Source organism: Branchiostoma belcheri, unplaced genomic scaffold, assembly GCF_001625305.1.
Source record: "Branchiostoma belcheri isolate BF01 breed outbred unplaced genomic scaffold, Haploidv18h27 scaffold260, whole genome shotgun sequence".
Lineage (NCBI taxonomy): Eukaryota > Metazoa > Chordata > Leptocardii > Amphioxiformes > Branchiostomatidae > Branchiostoma > Branchiostoma belcheri.
In genome coordinates, this window is record NW_017803866.1 from 17,117 (window position 1) to 40,191 (window position 23,075).

Here is a 23,075-nt window from a genome sequence, read left to right on the forward strand (position 1 = left end):
AAAAAAAAAAAAAAAACCATCCCTTTCCATGGTGCTGAAAGACCATCCCCCACCCAGAACTATCATGAACCATCCCTTTCCTTGGTGCTGAAAGACAATCCCCACCCTGAACTATCATGTACCACCCCTTTCCTTGGTGCTGAAAGACAATCCCGACTCTGAACTATCATGTACCATCCCTTTACTTGATGCTGAAAGACCATCCCCACCCTGAACTATCATGTATCATCCCTTTCCTTGGTGCTGAATGACCATCCCCACCCTGAACTATCATATACCACCCCTTTCATTGCTGCTGAAAGACCATCTCCCACCCTGAAATATCATGTACCACCCCTTCCCTTTGTGCTGAAAGACCATCCCCACCCTGAACTATCATGTACCACCCCTTTCCTTGGTGCTGAAAGACTGTCCCCACCTTGAATTATAATGTACCATCCCTTCTCTCTGTGCTGACCATCCCGACCCTGTAAGATAAAGAAAGCCCTGACCAGCCATCCTGAGTGCCAGTTGAGCTGTCTGCTGTGTGCTGTACTGTAGTCTGCTGGCCACACACAGGGCCTGGCGCCAGTTACAGCACTGCTCAAAGGCCTGGAGAGCCTTCTCCCACTCCTCACATCTGCTTAACACCAGACCAGCCTCCTCCACATGTCCCTTCTTCAGGAGGTATTCTCCATAGGCCTCAGAGATGTCCTGTAAAACAAGGATTATTGAGGAATGAGAACAGGAACTGAAGTTTCATTCACTGACCAGCTAAGGCCCACTTTAGACTGGGCACGGTATACTATTCCGAAATGCTTCCAAACCCTTTACCACGGGTAAGGCCACACCGACTTAATTTTATGGATGATTTTCGCCTATTCTCGGCGAAAAAAAAAAAGACCACGTCCTCCGAGGCTGTGGCCTGGGTAGTTCAAGGTAGCTAGCGACAACAGGGAGCCGGTGGTAACTCTGGACTCTGGCACAAAGGCTACCGAAGCTCAACGACTCAAGAACTCAGTACATACGTACAGTGCCGATTCATAAATTCCGCAAAAAGCCAGCATTTGCCGGCTTGTCTTATATGCCGCAAATTCACAATACCAGCTTTGTATTCCTGTGAGTGGTTTAGTAGCATTTTTACTTTTGGCCGTAATTTTTTTTCATTCGCCCACGCGCAATAGTTTGGGGGTCTTCAGAGGACGTCATCCATTATATTAAGAGGGTGTGGCCTAATGGTTTGTCTTTAGACACAGGTATGGAAGCACAGCAGGCCACCTGTGAACATACCTTGTACTCCTTGCTTTCTGTGGTGTAAAGCTGAAGAACACTTTTGTACAGTTTGTGTTCCTTCACCAGGGCCAGCAAGTCTGCAAATCTGTCAGGGCCTGAAACAATAAACAACTATCATAATGATGTTACAGCTTTTACAACTTTTAGATCTAATCTATATTAATAACTAGAAACTTGCAAAGCAAATGCATAATGTTTACCTTTGCACATTGTCTGCTCTATTAATTCTTACTCAAATACATTCATACATTATGGTCAGACAGAAGTCTAAATCCCTCCTACTATAAGATTGCAACATTATGCAACCTAACCCCAGTTACCAAGGTGACAGACGTCAACAAGTCAGGCCATTGGCCAGGTCAGAGGTTAGTGTTTGGAGAAGAAGAAGAGGAAACTGAGCAAAAACAATATGTTTTCCCACGGTAAACATAATGACAGAAAGGCAAAAAGGAAACTGCAAAATCTGAACTGTATAAATTTTTTTTTAAAATTTGGAAATCTCATACTACTACAAAATGTACCTCCACGCCATGTCATTTGGCCAAAAATAAAGAAGTTGAATTCAAAATGAAATGGCAGAAGGAGGAGGATACTCACCACATTTACTCAGGTGTTGGGCGGCCTTGTGGTATCTCTTCAGGTGCAGGTCTATTGTGTACCTTTGCAAATTCTCCTCCATATTCTGAAGTTTCTTCAGGAATGGCAAATATTCCTTTGGATCCTGCAGAGGTTATTCTAAAGTTAAAATATTCATTTCTGATCTAATTCATTCTGAAAAATTTAATAGAAATTGTAAAAATAAGAAAATCATGAAGAAAATGTTCATAACATCTGCCCATTCTTTCACTGACAAATACATTTGACAAAACATTTCATAAAATCAGTCCTCAAACAACAAAAATAAATGAACAAGATTCACCTGTCTGACAATAAGGCCACACCAATTTAATTTGTTGGTTCTTGTATTTGCCCGCTTCATTTTTTCTGATTATGTTTACCGAAGAGAAACATATTGTTTTTGCTACGTTTCCTCTTCTTCTGTTCCAAACACTGACCTCTGACCTGGCCAATGACCTGATTTGTTGACGTCTCTCACCATGAACTGGTGTTGGGTTACATCATGTTGCAATTTTATAGTAGGAGGGATTTAAACTCCTGTCCGTATATATTTGAGTCAAAATTCACAGAGCAGACCATATGCGAAGGTAAACATTATGCATTTGCTTTGCAAATGTTACCTTTCTAGTTTGAAAACATTTTCGCCCCATCGCTATGTATTTTTCTGAATAAATCTGAGAGCCAACAATTTACAAATCAAATTGGTTTGGCCTAAGCTAACCTTTTGTGACTTCTCTGCCACCATGAGCACCAGTCGCAGGTCATAAGTGCCGAGTGCCACGTTGAACAGCTCATTCACATCCACCAGCAGTAACACGTAGTTTAAAGCCTCCTCTGCACTCACTCCTTCATCACTCTGGGGAGGGTTGTCTGAAAACGGGGATTGTAAGTGGAGGGAAATGATTATGAGCAATAATCATCCTCAAATCATCATCAGTAACATCAAACAGCATGAAAATTTAAACTGTTCTCCAACTCATAAATTTCACTCACCGGAATTTTTGACTGAATCACTCAGTCTTCCTCAGCTATCTGACCCAAATGCTGTGGACACGTGATTTTTCCCACGTGTGATGTCAGCAAAGGGTCAAAGGTTGTCTGAAGTCGATATCGCCCCCGTCCCGGTAGTGCCCTGATGTATATGGCCTCTTTTATGCCTCTCTTGAAGTAATCCTATCAACTTCAGACAACCTTTGACCCTTTGCTGACGTCACACGTGGGAAAAATCACGTGTCCACAGCATTTGGGTCAGATAGCTGAGGAAGACTGAGTGATTCAGTCGAAAATTTCGGTGAGTGAAATTTATGAGTTGTAGAACAGTAACAGTTTAAATTTTTCATAATGTAATTTACCAACTCTCATGAACTTTCATGCTAACATCAAACAGCCTTCATCCTCAGTACACAAAACATTTAACAATTCATTTATCTCTCTTTTAAATGATGCAGACAGCTTTATCAGTTCCTTCATGATCATGATCATGATGCAAATTTGTGCAACACACTGTATCACACGTCACAAATTACAGCTACTGTACTGTAAAAGTGCAAAGTCAGGACAGTGTTAAAGATGAACTGACCCCAGATCTCCTGGATTCTCTGTAAGCAGACCTCCAGTTCAGGCTGTGCTTTTTTGATGTGACATGTTAGAATCCCAAGAAGGTACCTGTATTAACAGATGTGGTCAGTACATAATGTAGTTTTACACTAACTGGACACTCAGAATATTGGACACCGAACAAGACTATTTCCTGAGAGGGGTGAAGGAGGCTATATACATCAGGGCCCATCACCCTTCATTGAATCGTGACGGGGGCCGACATTGTCTACCAGATACCTTTGACCCAGTGTTGACGTCACACCTCAAAGAAACCATGTGACAAGTCTCACTACTGGATCATTCTACAGAGGAAGACCAGAGTGACTGGTAGAAAGCTCTAGGTGAGAGAGCTTGTGTTGGATCAAAAGTTTTAACTCTAAACTTACACCAAAGGTGTTTCATATCATTGAAAGGTTGTTTATTGCCCTTTAAAGGGGAACTCAACAACAGAAGCAATTGTTCTGGTTCTGTAGAAGCCTGATACTATTTTCTGAATCCCAGAAACTAAACTCATTTGGCAACTTGTCATTGAGTTTGCACACTTACCTTTTGTGTTGGAACAAAAGTTTTAACTTTAAACAACTTTTTATTTTGTTATATTGTGTGTTCTGTATATTTAATGCAACCTTTTCCACCACTTATACGTCAAAATTTAGGACCATTTTTGGGGAGTGATTTGAGAATGTCAATCATCCATACAATCAAGCCAGTGTGGCAACACGGGGTATTCTGTATTACCCGAGGTATTGGCCCGACTCGCGGGAGGACTGGGACCGAGGGTGATGCGGAATACACCGTGTTGTATTTTATTTATGTCATACCCACCCAAGAAAACTCGCCTTTCAATGCAAAATGAGCCCAAGTTTGGTGTCCCTAAACCAAAAAATGCAACAACATCAATTCCAACGTTCGAATTCTATATTCAAATTTTTGAAAGCGGCGCACACGGTTAGGGCAAAATGCGTTTGAATCATTCTATGGAACCCAGGGAAGCCCGGGCCGTACCGTAAAGTACGGCCCAGTCCGGAACCCGTTATTGAACGTTATTGCGGCCCGGGTATGATATAAATGTACAATGTAAACAAGTAGAACATATTATGCACTTTTCACAGTCCAGATCCTCCAAAGTTTTCTTCACAGCATCACAGACTTGATCCATTTTGGAGTGTGAGTGGAGGTCCCAGCTGTTCTCACCAGCAGAACTCAGGTATTCTGAGTACATGGTTTCTGTCACGTCTTCTTCCCTACAGGGAGAGATCAATAAACAAGAAAATCAAACTACATTGTACAATTCATGCAGTTGCTTCCAGTAACAAACCAACACAGTTATAAGACACGCCACACAAGCAGAAACACATTCAGACTGGCAAAACCCAAAACTAACGCCATGAAAAAGACTTTTATGTACTGGTCTGTCTTTACATGGAACACTTTGCCTGATGGCGTTAACATCTGTGTCCATAATATCACCAGGGTCCATAATATCGCCACCTTGAGAAACAGTGTGCTTAAAGATATTTTTACTGCAACATACCCTAGGTACGTACATTTGAGGTGTGCAGGAGTGCATACCAAAAGTATGTTGCAGTAAAAATATCTTTAAGCACACTGTTTCTCAAGGTGGCGATATTATGGACCCTGGTGATATTATGGAGTCCGACACAGATGTTAAATGCGCTAGTAAGTGTAAGTTTCGGCAGGAGCTCGTGATGTATATCAACGAGTGTAATTGATTAACCATGATGTAAATACTAGATGTTAGCCTTTATGTAGTTTATGTCCTTGTTCTATGTTTTTACGGTCCAGGAAGATTAGCTGCGTATTTGTGTATTTGTGTACGACAGCTGATGGACTGAATAAAATATCCAAGTATCCATTAGTACATAACACAAACACCACAGATCGCTGTCGTCAAAAGTTTCTCAACATATCCACATAAAATCATTGCATGGGCCATACTGTTTCTTGGGACAACGTTACAATACTGCATACTGAGCAGGACTAGGACTACATTATTACATGTATATCAGGGCACTCCAGACATCACTTAATAGAGACAGTGGATGATATAATTTAAACTCCCTGGCATGTTTGATCAATTATTGCTGACATCATGTAAAGTCTCGTGTGAATAAAAACGTGAGCTGGTGTGTTACGGCTATACAGATACAGAATAAGGTCACACATCTATGACCGCAACAGTTACTCCAGTTAGTATGGTGAGTTAGTATGTAAATGTTTAAGTGGGTGAATGGGTGGGTGAGTTAGTGGGTGAGTAAAAGGGTAGGCTAGTGAGTGAGAGAAAGAGTTGGTTAGTGAGTAAATGGGTGGGTGAATGAGTGGGGGGTTGAATGACCAGAGAGTGTGGGTAGGTGAGTGGGCAAGTTACTGAGTGGGTGAGTGGATGGGTTTGTGAGTGCATGGATGCATGAGTGACTGAGTAGTTCACAGAGATAAAATTGCTTTATATGCTAATTGTACCATGCAGAATGATCCATTACATTTATAATACAAAGCATGGTATGAAAGAGCCACCTGAGTTCTGTCAGGAAGAGGTTGAGATAGTTGACATCCTTCAGCTGGGTCACCAGCTCTGGTACACAGGTCAGAAACATCTGCACAAGACAGGTAAGATGTCACAAATAAGAAAATGAGTCAGGGTTGCTGAATAAAACTCTAGCAATCGTAACAGACAATAATGTTGTGCACTGGGGAAACACACTAAATTTTGAAACAAGGTGGGGGCAAAGCCCCACTTTTTTTTTACCATTTTAACGTCAATTTCCCCCCGAGCCGGGGGTTAGACGTGCTTGCATGAAGTACATGTCTTTTTGTTGAAGCAAGATTTTTACGGCTGGATGCCGTTCCTAACGCCAACCCAAACCCTAGTAGGGCCCAGGGTCCCACTAACTAAGGGGGGAAAATATGTGTTAAGTGCCTTTCCCAAGGGCACAACCTCTGGGTTCATGTCCAGACATGTCTGGGTCCAGACCTGGGGATTGAACCTGGGTCCCCTTGCTTGACAGATGGATGTTCTATCCACTAGTACTACACCACACAGACGCCATTCCAAGTTCCAAACTGAGCTGGGACCAAGGCTCTAGCCAGTGACCGATCTTCCATCAACTGCAATTGCCTGAACTTTGCATCGTGTGACGGAAATTTTTTAAAACCAAACCGTCAACCTTCACGGCTTGATGGTCAAAATCAACCAAATTTTTGAATGTGTATTAGATTAACACCTGAAAAGCGGCACTATATTGAACCTTATATATGAATTATACGATGAATGTATCAGATTCTCTGAAAATGCGAGATGCCGTTTTTGAAAATTGGTTGCGAGATTGCATTTTTGAAAGCTTGAAAATCCCAAATTTTATGGGGGAGCATGCCCTTGCTTCCCCTAGATTGTACAGTAAGTGCTCACATTGTGCCTGCAGAGGTATCACCCCAAAGGTCAAAGGTATCTGGTAAACAATGCCGGCCTCTGTTACGGTTTACAGCCATTTACATCAAGGCCGACATTGTTTACCAGATACCTTTGACCCAGTGTTGACGTCACACTTCAGAGAAGCCACAAGACATATTTAGTCTCACTGACAGAGAGACCAGAGTGACTGGTCAAAAGCTCTAGGTGAGAATATTTACCTTCTGTGTTGGAACAAGTTTTAACTTTAAACATGTCACTAACAACACAGATGAACGTTCATGATAGAAATTAAACTGGTTTAGTCTGAAGACTGATTGTACATAGTGATGCATACCGGTTCACTGGACTTGGATCCAGATTTGTAAGAATATTTAGGTTCAAGTAAAAAAAAACCTAAAAGTCAAGAACCGAGTCCGGACTTATTACCATAAAAAAACCATTTCACATACCCCTTTTCTTTCCAAACCACCTAAAACCTTCCGTAGATTGCAAAATTTTTGCTGCAAAATGAAGAAAACATTGCCATCGGGCATCGTCAAGTATCGGCCTCCATCTTATCATGTGGCCAAAGTTTCACCCAGACAACATTGCAAGGTTGCCAACATGCAATATTGTATATGCCATGGGTTTAGGTCCAGACTTACAAGTCCGGAACTGAACCTAAACCTCTGGACTTGAATCCGAACCTGAACCTAAAATTGGGTTTAGGTATGCAGCACTAATTGTACATTTTGTCTACTTGAAATTCAATAGCTTTAATAGTATGCTGTACAAATATTTTTAATATCAGAACCTGTGGGTTGAGGTCGCAGAGCAAGTTGAGGTTGACTCTGTGTTTCCTCATGATGAGGAATGCTTCCAGGAATTCATGACTGCAACAAAACAACAAATTGTGTCAGGAACAATAATTATTACTATATTATATAATATTATAATAAGAATACTCTAAAAGTCAAATCCTAATTGTAACCCTACATTTGCCGCAAAGAATGTTAATAATAATATGTCTTATTTCCATCAAGTTAAGAGCAATATGGCCTAGAAGTTGTCTACACATGTAGCTAAAATACATGACTGTACTTGTAGTTTATATGTCACTTTAACTGAGTTGAACTCTGACAACAGTAACTACATTGTGCTATGTACAGTACAATGTCATAGAGAATGTCATGATCACCTCTATATGTAGGTCAGTACCTGTTTTATACATTAAATTTGGCGAAATTGTGAAATTCAATTTTTAGAAACTATTACAGAGTCATATATTTTATTCCTTTTGCCTCTTAATCTTCTTCTGAAAAAGGTCAATGACCTGGACCAGACGCCTGTTATCATGGTAACTGGTGCTGTAGTAGACATGATGTGGTGTTGTGTTACATACATACATACCAGGTGCCGACACTACTCATGACAAGGAGACCAGTAACCATATATCTGTTCACCTGCCAATCAGCTTCTGAACCTGCCCCAGCACCAGTGTTCTGGGATGCACAGTTTCAAGGTTTCCCCGGGGCATCTGTAGATGACAACAGAAATGTAACATTTTCAGAAATGATAGTTTGTCTTAATATGGCAAAATGGATATACCAGTATGAAAACTTAACTCCTTATCACCCTTTAATGTACTAATATATAATCATGTGCACTTGTATTATTCATTTTCACATGCATGCACATACAAATGTACAAACACAAAACACACACACACAAACACACACATACATGTTTCTTGGCTTGGCTACATGTACACACACACACACACACACACATACACACACACCTCACACAAACACACACATACACACAGTCACACATACACATACACACACCTCACACACGAACACACATACACACACCTCACACAAACACACACATACACACACCTCACACAAACACACACATACACACACCTCCCACAAACACGCACATACACACACCTCACACAAACACACACATACACACACCTCACACAAACACACACATACACACACCTCACACAAACACACACATACATACACCTCATACACACACACACACATACACACACACACACACACAAACACACACACACACAAACACCTCATACATACACACACACACACACACACCTCATACACACAAACACACAGTCACATCCCCCCACCCCACACACACACATGTATTCCACATGTACATAAACACAGTGTCACAAATTATACACATAGACACGGCAGTGCTAAATGAGTGACGTGTATAACACTGACATCTCAGTGAAAATGTCATTGAACAGTTTGAGGGCAGAAAACCGAGGTTCTGACCTGTAGAATGACTTTAGTATCCTGAGGAACAACAGTGACAAGTCTGACCTGTAGAATGACTTTAGTATCCTGAGGAACAACAGTGACAAGTCTGACCTGTAGAATGACTTTAGTGTCCTGAGGAACAACAGTGACAAGTCTGACCTGTAGAATGACTTTAGTATCCTGAGGAACAACAGTGACAAGTCTGACCTGTAGAATGACTTTAGTATCCTGAGGAACAACAGTGACAAGTCGACTTCCTCTCTCAACCCTGCGTACCTTCTCATCTGTGGCTGAGGAGAGATCTGAAAGGAAAGGAAGAAAAGCTTTATGTACTAAGACTATTGTACACTTTAAGAATACAGTTAGTTATATTGCACTCCATACGAGTATAGGAGGAAAATAATATATAGAATACAACACGGGGTATTCCATATCGCCCCGACCACAGGTCGATCCGACTCGCGGGAGGGCTGGGACCGAGGGCAATGCGGAATACCCCGTGTTGTATTTTATTTAAGTCATACCCACCCAAGGAAATGTGCCTTTCAATGCAAGATGAGCCAAAAGTTGGTGCCCCTAAACCCTAAAATGCAACAACATCAATTCCAATGTTCGGATTCTGTATTCAGATTTTTGAAAGCGGCAAACGCAGTTAGGGCAAAACGCGTTCGAATTGTTCTATGAAAGCCCAGGCCATACCGTAAACTACTGCCCGGTCCGGAACCCGTTATCGAACGCTATCGCGGCCCAGGTATGATATAAATGTTGTACAGTTATATTATATACCTCTGATAGCCCCAAAAGCTATGATAGGTGCTGTGACGTCACATACAAGGCTGGTTTGTAATTCAAACAATGGTTTTAACCTTTTCATCAAACTAATGTATTGATAGCTGAAAAAAAACTGTTACAACTTGGAAGGCAAGGAGCTTTCTTCAACCTCTTGGACCAAATATGCATTTTGGAATTGATTCAGAACCTGAATTCTTTTTTTTTTTCAAATAAAATAAAAATGAAGCGGGTGAATTAAGAACCAATGTGGCCTTATGAGACACTTGTCAGACACAGGATTCTGTAACATGTTTAAAGTTAAAACTTTTGGTCCAACACAAAAAAATTCTCTCACCTAGAGCTTTCTACCAGTCACTCTGGTCTTCCTCAGTAGACTGACCCAGTGAAGCTTGTCACGTGGCTTCTTTGAAGTGTGATGTCAACACTGGGTCAAAGGTATCTTTTAGACGATGTCGGCCCCCGTCACGGTCCAATGCCCTGATGTATATGGCTTCCTTCACCCCTCTCAAGAAATAGTCTTGTTCAGTGTCCAAAACCCTTAATATACCTTTGACCCAGTGTTGATGTCACACTTCAAAGAAGCCACGTGACAAGCTTCACTGGGTCAGTCTACTGAGGAAGACAAGAGTGTCTGGTTGGAATCTTTAGGTGAGAGAATTTTTTGTGTTGGACCAAAAGTTTTAACTTTAAACATTAACTACCAACACAGATGAACTTTCATGATAGGATTCTGTAACATTACCCACCTTTACTCCCCATGTGAAGTGGCAGACATGTACATGTGTGGGCATGGGTCGTCAGCAGGAGGTGGTCATCATGGACAGCAAATGATGTACAATTGCTGGAAATCTACAACCAGAATGATGTAAAACATTTTAAAACATACCAAACATTTTTCAAAGAAGAAAACTCAAAATTGGAGGACATAGCCATGTTGGCGTAGCTGCAGTTACTGGATAGTGTAAGTTGTGGAAAAGAATAAGAAAGCAAAAGAAATGGGCAGACTACATCCTAGAGTTCTTTGCTGAGGCCCAGGTGGTGACACAGGTGTGTGGTGAGAAGTGTGTAATTAATAAAAACAACTTTATTGCTCAACGACTGTAACTGGTACAATGGCAGAGAATAAGCAACAAGTGTAGTGTACATGTACATAAAAATGCAATTCTACCAGAGCTAATCCATACTAACTAAATATACTAAATTTCAATTCTACAATAAGGAGAGCATTATAACATTCTACAATTCAGAAGATGAGTCAGTACTGTATTATGTACAACAAAATTGTACATGAATCCAGACATGAGACTGGCAATTATGTAAGCAGTATGTTTAACCGATTCTATACGATGGCATAATCTATCAAATTAGAGTCTTCATAAGAGCTTATCAAGTCATAATACTCAGTCTGGTACAAAAAGAACATTTGAAATTCTACAAATGTGAAGAAACAGATGTGGATGTGGTACAGAGATTGAACTTTGTAAACTTAAGGTGGAAATGAATTTTGTCTTGGCACAGAGCGAGGTTTAAGGGATCAAGATCATTTTATGTTAAACTTTTTTTGAGTTAAAAAAAGTAATTATAAAATGTCATGTACATGTATTCCTGGTAAAACAGCTTTGAGTGCTGTCAACAGCGTAAATACTTAGTGTAAAAAATTACTATTTTAATTTGCATTTCCAATATATGGCTTCAAACAATGAAGATATAAAAAAGCATGTGAAAATGCCACCAGACTTACCTCATCACCATTTACAAAAAATCTGAACCTGTCTGTCAGGCCAAGAACAGTCTCCTGGTGAGGAACAGAAAACTCAGGTGAACTATTTTCAAACTCCTTTTCGCAAACACTATTCACCTACCAATTATCATCAAGATCCATCAACAGCTTCAAGATTTTATTTTTTTTTCATTTTATGACGAGTTACTACATTTGTGGAAGGAATGACATAACAGGTGACTATCACCTCTTCAAAGATGTCAAACCTGAGACCAGACTGTAAGGTTTGAACCACTCACACCGGGAAGGTCCCCTACTCTTTTTGATAAGTGCAGTGGGTTCTTTTAACGTGCGTGGGGTGTGACTCTAACCAACCACGGGCCCTAAATTTAACGTCCTATCCGAGCGATGTCCCTATTAGTAACTGAAGCTAGGTACTCATTTTCACCTGAGTGAAGTGAGGAAAGTTGTGTAAAGTGCCTTTCTCAAGGACACAAGATCGGTGGCATTGGGCAGGATTTGAACCCTCACCCTCTGAGTTACACTGCTGACATACATGTACATGTACATGTACATACAGACCCACACCACAGCCACTCAACCATTACACAACCAAAAACATACATGTCACCTCCTAATGTGTCAAAGGTAACTGTCTTTAAGTTACAGGACACAGGATTAGAGTGACAAAGTAAAAAATATTGTGGATAATTTCTGGATAATCTGAAAAAATTAACAATCAACATTAACAATAAAAATCAACAAATTAAATTAGTGTGGCCTTAGCCAAAATCTGATCATGATATTCTCTTAAAGTTTACACATACCTGTCCAGCCATGGTGCACAGTCCCAACTGAGAACACAGTACTGGGAACCTGACGGGCTGGCCAGTCTGACTTCTCCAGGGCTCCAACACTGGACAGCCTGCTATTCTGTCTGTATACACAAGAGGACACACATGTACACTGGGTCCAACTAACTAAGAGTGTACAAATAAAGAATTACTGTAAACACAAGAAATACTAACTGATACTGCTTCACTTTGGGATGCTCACACCCTTTTTAAAAAGACCATGTCTATTTTGACAATTTTGTCAAATGAATTTAGAAATGTTCAATGTAAGAAATGGTATTGGAAGAAATTGGGCATCAAGGAATTCACACAAAGACTTAAAAAAAACACAGTGACTGAAATTTAGTTGAATGTGAGATCAGTTTTTTCTGTCCTCTCTTTCCCTGACTGGCAATGCAAGCAGCTACTCCTTTGTTTTACAATATGATGTCATGTATCTTTTGACAAATATAATTGACAAAATTTTTTTCATTGTAAATGGTAGTGTCAAATATATATATAGTGAGGTTTTTCCCTATCAAAATTTTGAATGTTGTCTATTAAACACTGGTCGCATCAATTTTGGAAAGTCACAAGGCATTTGGAAACTCAAGTAAAAATTGATTTTCAACATTCAAGTTTCACATCAGTGTGTAGCTCTTGGTGTAATGAGCACAGTGATATGAAAATTATTGTTCTGCAGTGTTCATAACTTAAGATATCATTAATAATAAATACAAGCAGACCGGTGGTCTTTCCTAACAGCCCGTCAGGCCTAACAACTAGCCCGCAAGTTTTAATTACAGGACCTTCGGTCTAAAGGCACTAGACTACAGGTGTAGAATCCCAGCCCGCGGGCTGATTTACTCAAAAACCATTCAGACCGTCAGCCTAACTTCAGCCCGCGGTCTGGAATTTCTGGTCAAAGAGGTGCAAAAAGCCCAAAACAATGGCATGGAAGGCGTGAATTGATTGATGTTTGCAGACTGTCTGTGCCAATTTCAGCCTGGTGGGGTAAGGATTCAGACCTCACGGACTACATCTCAGCCCGCGGTCTGATCCAAGTGATGTGTAAAACTTCATTCTCAGAGCAGAAAATAAATTATCCACACCCATCTGTTAACAGTGTTGTACATTTTTGCCGCTTTCAACCTCATTCACTCACTCAATCACTCAGCTTCGCATGCTCTTTCCACTACATGTAGACCACGAAAAAGAAAGAAGAGCTTACAAACACGTTCTGTACTAGCTAGGGGTAGAAAATGAAACAATTTTTTCTCATGAGCATCCTGAATGTCATTGAAGTTAAGTTCAGTTCAGTTAAGTTGAAACATTGGGAAAATTATGTTACAGACAGTTTTGCCAGACAAAATTCTAGTACTATATAATATGAGCAAGAAGCCTAATACATGCATTGCAACTTAAACCTGCTTTCAAGCAATGGAGTTATAAAATCCTCAGTCCATTTCTGTTCTACCATGGTTCAACAGTTCTCAGGTAATTATTCTGATCAAGGAACAATTGTTATGCGGGATGAAACTAAGTTTAGCTATTGTTCTTGACATGCAAATGCCACTGTCCAATTATCAAGTTGGACTATTGTTGAGTTACACGTCGAATTACAGTACCCCTATCTGGGCAGCTTGACTACTGGGTCACCCAGTAGGAGCCTGAAAAGATGACCGACTATACTTAAAAATAAACTAGGATTCTCATCATTATTCTGTCATAATCTAAATCTAATCTAATCTAATCATAATACTACAAACTAGTCGAGGGATAGAAAGATTTGGCCAAGACATGGTTCTCAACGTGTGAACCCAGGCCATCTGACACTGTCATTATATACAATGTCATAAGGTTTTCTGATTGGATATTTTTTCGGGCTATTGAGCTACCCAGTGCAAGCTGCAAAGACCATGTCACCCATGTCTGGGTACTAGTAGCCCGACCAGACTCTCTAATTTGATAATTGGACAGGTATGAATGATAACATGCATGGAAATTCATTTTGAAAATTTTCTTCCTGCAGGAAATTTCTGCAGGAAAAACCTACTAAGACATTGTAGATTCCTGCAGATAGAATCCTTCCTAGGAATTTTGGCAGGAATGACTGTATAATAAATATATACAACTGTTAGGCCACACCAATATACATGTAATGTAGTCTCCACCAGACTCCTTTGCAGGCTAAATAAATAGTAGCAATCGGCTAAGGCATGGAGGTAGCTCCATGGCTAAGGGGAACATCATTGGCCAGAGGAGTTGGCCGGCCATAGAGACTAAATATAATGTCATTACTTGTTTCTCAGACTCATTCACTTGAAGAAGAATCCTGTTCTATAAAATTACAACATTACATCAATATTCTCTCAAGGTCACCTTAGTAATTGATCAATGATCATCTGATTTTTGTATGTCATGACAATTCATGCAGTCTGATAACTCAATGAATGCTTTTGCTTCGGAAGCAAAAGCATCCCCTTTCTCCAGTTGTAAACACGTCTAACATTGATCAGATTCTGACTGGCGACTAACTTCAAGTTGTTGCTTGGAAGTTAGAACTTGTTAATTTTATCATAATCACCTCCCCTCCCCTTTTGTCACCCATTTTTAAAGAAACTGTGTTCTTTGTGTCTAGGGGATAACAAGCCTTTACAATGTAATTCATAGGCTTATTGAGGGATGTCTATTATCACTCTATGGTGACATTTCCTTGGGCAAATGTTGGCCCTCCAGGAGCCAAGGAGCTAGCCTGGCAGCAGTCTGGTACCCATGTAACAGTGGGGGGGTTATAGGCGCTACAGCTCGCCCCTGTTTCTTACACCCAGGCTACCTGGTCTGCTATCATACATGTACATCCTGCGCTGTACAAGCATTTTACGCTCTGTTCCTAAATTTTTGGGAAATATCCAAACTGAATGAACAGCTCTTTTCATTATATATATAACCTATTTGAGATGTTTCACAAATATTGTAACAATTAGAAAATTTTCTTACTTTTTTTTAAATCATACTTTGAAATTTATCTAGAAACATTGTTGGTTTTTTTCGAAATGGTTACAATTTGTAATGTGGAATATAGCAATATAGAATTGACTCTAGGCCTTGGGCAAGCACTTCCAATTAAATTGTAATTTAGACTTATTACAAATCCTGTAAAGATTCTCATCATTAATGTTTTGTTCATAATCCAAATCTAATCTAATCATGACACTACAAACTAGTTGTGGGATAGAAAGACTTGGCCAAGACATGGTTCTCAGCGTGTGAACCCAGGCCATCTGACACTGTCATTACAATGTCATGAGATTTTCTGATAGGATATTTTTTCGGGCTATTGAGCCAGTGCCAGTGCACCCATGTCAGGGTAGCCCGACCAGACTCTCTAATTTGATAATTGGACAGTGGTCATTTGCATGCCTGGAACAATAGGTGACCTGAGGTATGACCCGCATGACAAAGGTGCAGGAACAGAATAATTACAAAAGAAAATGTAACATGAATTTCCTAAAGCATTGTACAACTCCTTGCACTGAAAGCAAGTTCATGTTGCAAATTGAGGATCGGATTCCTTGCTTTTTATGTTTTCAGTGTACATCGGCTGAGGCTTATACATGGCAGGATTATGGCACTAAAACTCCAAATGTTTTCCTTTTGATTTAAATGTTTCCATGGAGTTATTGTTTATCTGTTAACCATGTCCATTCATCTTGTTTTGTTGTGACCTGTACTTAGCCAAGTCTTCATTCTTTAAAAAAAAAGATAAATTTCTACCCCCATGATGTTTCAAAGGGATTTGGCCAGGGGAGTTGCCCATCCATAGTAGGACAGATTGGACTATACCTGCCAAACAGAAACTGTAAGTGACCATGAAGTGTCCTCAAAAGTTAGCTTCCAACACCACAACCAATCAGGTCTATTAAATATGAAGTGTTCTTGCTGAGACAAGGGTCTTTTATGATGCTATCTGATCTTTTTTAGTCATAACCGTTACACAAATGTTACACCCCGCCCAGGTATCAGCCCAGGTAGCACAGCAGGAGCAAAAATCCACCTCCTCAAACATGTTCAAAAAAGCTTTCTACTAGAAAGAGACTTTTTGCAGTCTTAATAGCAGAACAATTCTTCCCATGTACAGGAAAAATTCTTCCAGTAGAAATTTCTGAAGCTTTTGCAGAAAATGTTCAAAATGAATATTCATGAAAGTTATCATCATTCATACCTGTACATCATACTTGTCAATAATAATAATTATATGTAATCACTTATTGAAAATATTAGCTGAAAATGTGAAGGGTGTTTATTAATATGAAGTGATATGAAGTGAAGTGTAAACCATCATCAATCTGGAAGCATCAATTTGGAAGCATATTTTTGTTTCCCACTTTCTGTTTGGTGTTTAAAGTCTGAAGGTTCTCTATCATAAGGCCTAATCATCAGCCCAGCCTGTCCACAGACCGACAGGCCTGTTCAGGCCCGCGGGCTAACCATTGAGCCCAGACCTCTCATGAATTTATCACAAACTTGTTAATTACACAGGTGTGAAAATGTGAATTCTCATTAATTCAGTGGTTTTCATGGGGTGTTCATGAGGCTAATTGGATGCGGTCTGGATGCGGGCTGGCTAACTCAGGCCGCGGGCTAAAGTTTAGGACTGCCAGGCTAAGCTGCTGGGCATGACGGTGTGTGTTCTAGACCGCCAGGCTTGCAATTTTTAAAGTCAAATATCTTGATAAATTTGTACATTCTGACCATAAAAAAGCAACCTGGTACTGAAGATAGCATGATCTTTCCAATGGCATGCAAAAGTTCACTGTACATCCAGGAATAACAAAGTTGAAAATCAGGGGTTTCAACATAGCTGTCTCAAAATTCGGAAAGTGACATTCCAAAATTGAGGTGACCAGTGTTATTATAAGTTATTTATTTATTCAGTGACATCATATTTATTGAGTATTAAGCAAGAAGCACAGATGCCTAATAGTATATGACACCTTCTACTCAAAAACGTAAAATGAGAGTAAAACACAATATGACAAAATACATACAATGTCATGATTACAAAGTGGGTAAAAGAAAAATCAGTACAAAGAAGACAAGTTGGTGATCTATAAATTACGAGATATACCATGCAGGTACTGTAAATAAAGTTTTGAACTACATCAAAGACTTAAAGTTTACAGTTTTGTAAATGTGAAAGTGATGTGGGCCCTTGTAGCGGTAAGGAACATAAAGAACTGTCATTGAGATGCTGCAGCTCTATGTTGGAAAGAGATGATAACAGACTGTACTATAATAAAGTTTACAGTGTAGAAGGTTGTTTCATGTCCATGATAGTCAGGCTTTTAGCTAGGGGGTATCCAGGGTGTCTTTTGAGTGTGTTCAGGGTGTCTTTTGAGTGTGTTCAGGGTGTCTTTTGAGTGTGTTCAGGGTGTCTTTTGAGTGTGTTCAGGGTGTCTTTTGAGTGTGTTCAGGGTGTCTTTTGAGTGTGTTCAGGGTGTCTTTTGGACGCCCTGTACTGAAAAATGATAAGAAATTGTACGCCCTATATAATACACTTTTTGGTAGGACACCCTATAAAGTTGCCCTATTTTTTCCACTTCTATCCCTTGGCATGCACACATGCCTCCCTTCAGCATTGTTATCATACAAAATTGATGGTTTACTGCAGAAGGAAAACAACTCAAATTCCTCAAAATTTGCAACTCAAAATGCAGAAAATAGTGTTTGAGAGCATTGTGACTTTCATCAAAAGAGCCCCCTTAAAAAGCTTGCGCACTGTGCGTCTTCGCTGCACATAGCATACAGTACAATAAAAAAATTGATTCAACCAACAAAAACATCACAGCTAAGGCCAAACCAATTTAGATTCTTGGTTAACGGATTTTTCTAGAAAAATAATGGAGCGGGCGGGCGAAAAAAAAAAAACAGGCCTAGGCATCCTATTATGGCCCAAAATGGTACGATAGGAGCCATGAAGGCAACACACCAGACTGGTTCAAAATTTAAACAATGAATTTTGAACTTTTAATGATACCACAGCATTGACAGATAGTAGGAAGAAAAGGACTGTTCAGGGCAAAATATGAGCATTTTGCAGTTAATTCTGATTTTTTTTTTGCAAATCAGAAAGAAATGAAGCGGGCGAATCCATTAACAAAGATATTTAATTGGTGTGGCCTAAAAGCCTGATGATAGCCTAAGTTTATGTGGCATACATTGTACATGTACATTGTACATGTGGTATCCAAGGCCACCTACCCATGTGGTACCTGAGTACTGTACCATCAGTCAGTTCTATGGCTACAGTCTGCCCATCACAGCTGCGGCACAGTTGGTACACTCTGCCTCCTACAGGCATCTTATGTCTGCAAAAACAAAGTCACACATTTAGTTAGTGACAACTGCATAATCATGTATAGACTTAGTGATACATTCAAGAATATAAATCTTAGGCACCAATAACATTCTAGAAGTAGTTAAACTACATCTTACTAATAAGAAAAAACTTTTTTATATGCAGAAAGTTTTCTTCCCTGAAGTAAACTTCAAGACTCTTTAATATTTAATATTTAATAATTTCAGTGTGGAAGAAGAAACAAGAAAATAGATTTTTAGTAGTGTGGTACATGGTAAATTTGTAAAAATCAAGATCTAGAGTTTGTATGGTACATACATGTATATCATTGTGTTCTTACATGGCATGTAATTTAAAGTGAACTTCATTAAGAACTTGCAGGCCTGATATGCCCCATAGCCTCATCCCAAATAGTCTGATCTGGTACACATTTTTCTTTAACAAATTTCTTCTACCGATTGCATTGTCCAAACTTGGAACCATCCAGAATGAAGCAGCATTACTCACATTTCAGGGTTTAGCTATAGCCTTCTATCAATGCCCACAAAATCTCAAATCATTGTCTTCATTTTCTTACATGCAATGCCCTTTAGTCAATGAAATTACTAAGGCCTTGAGGCCAAATCGGAATAATGAGAATTACATGTGATACATGATCCCTCTTCTGCAGAAAAAAAATGGTGGCAAATCATCACTTGAAAGTCTGTCTGTCAGAGTAGTTAAACATTGTCAATTTGAAAGTAGTGAGGACTTTTACTTCAATCAGAAAGTTGTCCATCTTTAGGATAGAGAGCTATGAAGTGATTTTCTCTGTTTGTGTTTTACATAGTTCAGGTCTGGATTCAAGTCCAGAGGTTCAGGTTCAGTTCCTGACTTGTAAGTCTGGACCTAATGTTGCTTGGGCAAAACTTTGGCCACATAACATAGATGCCGGTACTTGACGATGCCCAATGGCAATGTTTTCAGAATCTTAATTTTGCAGCACAGATTTTGCAATCTACGGACGGTTTTAGGTAGTTTGGAAAGAAAAGGCCTGGGGTAATACTATGTGACATGGTCTTTTATGGTAATAAGTCCGGACTGGGTTCTTAACTTTTAGATTTTTTTTGGACTTGAACCTAAACATTCTTACAAGTCTGGATCCAAGTCCAGTGAACTGGTACACAGCACTAGTTTTACATGTTACTGACATGAGAGTAGCCTGTTCCTCCTGTGTTCCCAGGTGATACAGGACTGATGTGGAGGATGTAACGTCCCAGCCAACAGTCAGCAGTTCGGCATCAGCTAGCCACACAAAGTGATGTAAGGTCTGGGGACATCTGTACTTCTCTTCTGACATAAAACACTCAAGCCTGCAATACACAAGTGGGGACTTCAGTTTCACCAACTAATAAAAAATAAATGCTGAATGTGAGTGGACAGGGATGTGAATCAGCATGTGTCTGCTCAGTTGAGAATCTGTACAATTTCCACAATGTCCCAAGGGTTTCCTGGAATTTCACTACCTGAGGAATGTGGGCATAGATGTGTGTCAGCAAAATCCCAGAGATTTGAGACATTCCTGTGGAGAATATGACTGTACAATTCCGAGAATTCTTGCAAACTGCACACAATACTGTACCATTAGGATCCCCCTGAGGCGTCGCCAAAAACAATTATTTTCTGTAAGGCCATGTTGATTTGGTTTGATGGATAACATCCTCTGGTTTATGTATGTCAACTGAAGATGTTACATCTACAGTCACTGTGTAAGTGTCAGAAAAATTAAAAAAAATCATTCTTGTACTACACAACTGTGTCTTTTCTTTATTGAAATGAAACATAATTAGTTTTTGCTGACATTATACTTAATATTTTGTTATATGGTACCCCCAAATAATATAATAAATTGTTTATAATATAATATTTTATAATTTAAATTATAATTAATATTTTAAATTTAAATTTTAATATTTTATAATTGTTTATAATATAATATTTGTTATATCATGGTACCCCCATTTTGTTATATGGTACCCCCAAAATTTTTAAGCAACCAATTTTTTAGGTCAGTGCACTAGTGTATTCCCAAAAATAAATTTCGAACAAATATTCAAACATATTGGACAGTCCTTCATTAACCAACCTACTTTATACAGAGTCTGTCAGAGGTGAAACATAAGCAGCCAGTTTTGTTCCTTCACCTACCGTACTCTGCGCTGCTGCACATGCATGCAGACTGTAGGTTGGAATCCTGTCCCTCCTGCAGCATTCATGCAAACACTTGTGTCAGGGGGCAATTCTTCCTCTGAAGAGTGAGGTGAGAAAAAGCAAATGTAAGAAGAAAAACTAGAAAGGTTTACCTTCACATATGGTCTGCTCTGTTAATTCTTACTCAAACCCAATCCCATTCATATGGTCAGACAGGAGTCTAAATCCCTCCTGCTATAAAATTGCAACATGATGTAACCAAACACTTATAGTTGCCATCATGGTGACAGACGTCTGGTTCAGGTCATTGACCTTTAAGTTAAACAGGCGACACTTTAATTCCGGACAGACACTCTAATTCCGGACTACCTCTCACTTTTCAAGCATAGTTTGTCCTGGACAATTGACATTCCATATTGTGATGTTGAAGATGACAACAACTATGTAGATAACAATGATAGTTCCCTAGGGATCAGGTTATTTCTGCAGATTTCTGCAGAAATCTGCAGAATTCTGCGCAGAATTCTGCACCCCGCGCAGATTTCTGTACAGAATTCTGCGCTGGGTGCAGAAATCTGTGCAGATTTCTGCGCAGAAATCTGCTTTTTTTAAGGATTTGTCCTACAAAATGTATCATTATGGTGATAAGTGGTAGATATACTCTCCTACAAATGCTACAATCAGGTTACATGTATTTTGGGCATAACTTGTCGGAAATGCCCAGCTTTTGCCAAGTGCCCTGCAATTTGCCATGGGGATAGCTTTGCACTGTATGTTGTTCTTTTCTTTTCATTTCTTGAAAAAATTGTGATATTTAAAGTAATTTATGAAGTAAAACAATTCAAAAAGTGATGATGAGCTATACACATTACAGATGAGGACATACAACGTAACAGACGTAATTCTTTGAGCTATACAGGCAAGCATAAGACCAGATCCCGTAACCAGCTAGCCTGAGTGTCAGCCTTTTTATCTTTCGTCTACTCCCCACTATGCTACCTGTAGAGTGTGGGGAGCGGACGAAAGCTACAAAGGCTGACACTCGGGCTAGTACCCAGCATTATCAGTTGAATGAACCATTAGGGAAATTCCATTGACACACGGCGAGAAATCTGCAGAATTCTGCAGAAATCTGCAGAATTCTGCACAGATTTCTGCGCAGAAATCTAAATTTTAAAAAAGATTTCATACAACACTGTGAAATTGTCCCACAAAATGTATCATTATGGTGATAAGTGGTAGATTCACTCCCCTAAATGCTACTATCACAAGTACACCCCCACCCCCATAGTTTCAATGAAGTCTCTTAATCAGAAAGGTCGGGTAATTGAAAAAAATGTGCTGACAAATTGGCTTTTCAAATAAGCTGCTTCCACTGTATCAGCTTATTTTGGGTAGTTTTATCAGTCCAAGTATTCCCAGGCCGAACAATTCATAGAGGCATATTTGGCTATTTGTAACAAATTGCAGGGTATTGGGCTGCCATAAAGTGGGAGAAAAAGCAAAAATATATGCATTTCCAACATTTGTTGGGAAATACTTACTTCTGCTTGCAATTGTTGGCCTTTTAGTATACTTCTGATTTACAGATCTATGGTCAGTAAACAGGAACTTGATACACCCACCCCTGTCCAATGATTTTGGATTTGGCAGAAAGTGTCAATCAGACAGAGAGACCACATGTTGAGTACCCAGAGTAGGCCAGGCTGAATCCCTGGACAGCTAGTCTGACCTCATTAGCAGACAGCATGCTAGGAACTAAAACAACACATACTACCAGGCTGATTCCAGGGGATAGCGTGTAAACTGTAATTTTCCATCATTCCTCATGGGTTAGCTCAGAGTTTGGACTACTAGTCTGAAGTTTCAGCCTCAGACAGCCAGAATCCTAACTACTGGGCCAGCTCTCAAACATACGTAGACACATGTTGAATGTTTGTGTCTTTACATTGTAGAAAAGCAATCTTGCCATTATTAC

At 39.7% G+C, this 23,075-nt stretch overlaps 1 protein-coding gene across 1 annotated transcript in view; it reads right to left on the minus strand.

Annotated features, from left to right (window-relative positions):
* The window catches only part of LOC109472017 (elongator complex protein 1-like), a 60,051-nt gene that overhangs the window by 13,886 nt on the left and 23,090 nt on the right, over positions 1–23,075 (minus strand). The window contains exons 14-29 of the mRNA XM_019771590.1: positions 21,095–21,188; positions 20,098–20,259; positions 18,811–18,917; positions 12,541–12,650; positions 11,735–11,788; positions 10,740–10,842; positions 9,409–9,503; positions 8,362–8,435; positions 7,713–7,791; positions 6,025–6,104; positions 4,593–4,733; positions 3,470–3,555; positions 2,612–2,760; positions 1,870–1,993; positions 1,270–1,367; positions 492–693 (exon numbers count right to left, since the gene is read on the minus strand). Coding sequence (XP_019627149.1) covers positions 492–693; positions 1,270–1,367; positions 1,870–1,993; positions 2,612–2,760; positions 3,470–3,555; positions 4,593–4,733; positions 6,025–6,104; positions 7,713–7,791; positions 8,362–8,435; positions 9,409–9,503; positions 10,740–10,842; positions 11,735–11,788; positions 12,541–12,650; positions 18,811–18,917; positions 20,098–20,259; positions 21,095–21,188 — 1,758 coding nt within the window. The remainder of the gene's footprint in view (positions 1–491; positions 694–1,269; positions 1,368–1,869; positions 1,994–2,611; positions 2,761–3,469; positions 3,556–4,592; positions 4,734–6,024; positions 6,105–7,712; positions 7,792–8,361; positions 8,436–9,408; positions 9,504–10,739; positions 10,843–11,734; positions 11,789–12,540; positions 12,651–18,810; positions 18,918–20,097; positions 20,260–21,094; positions 21,189–23,075) is intronic.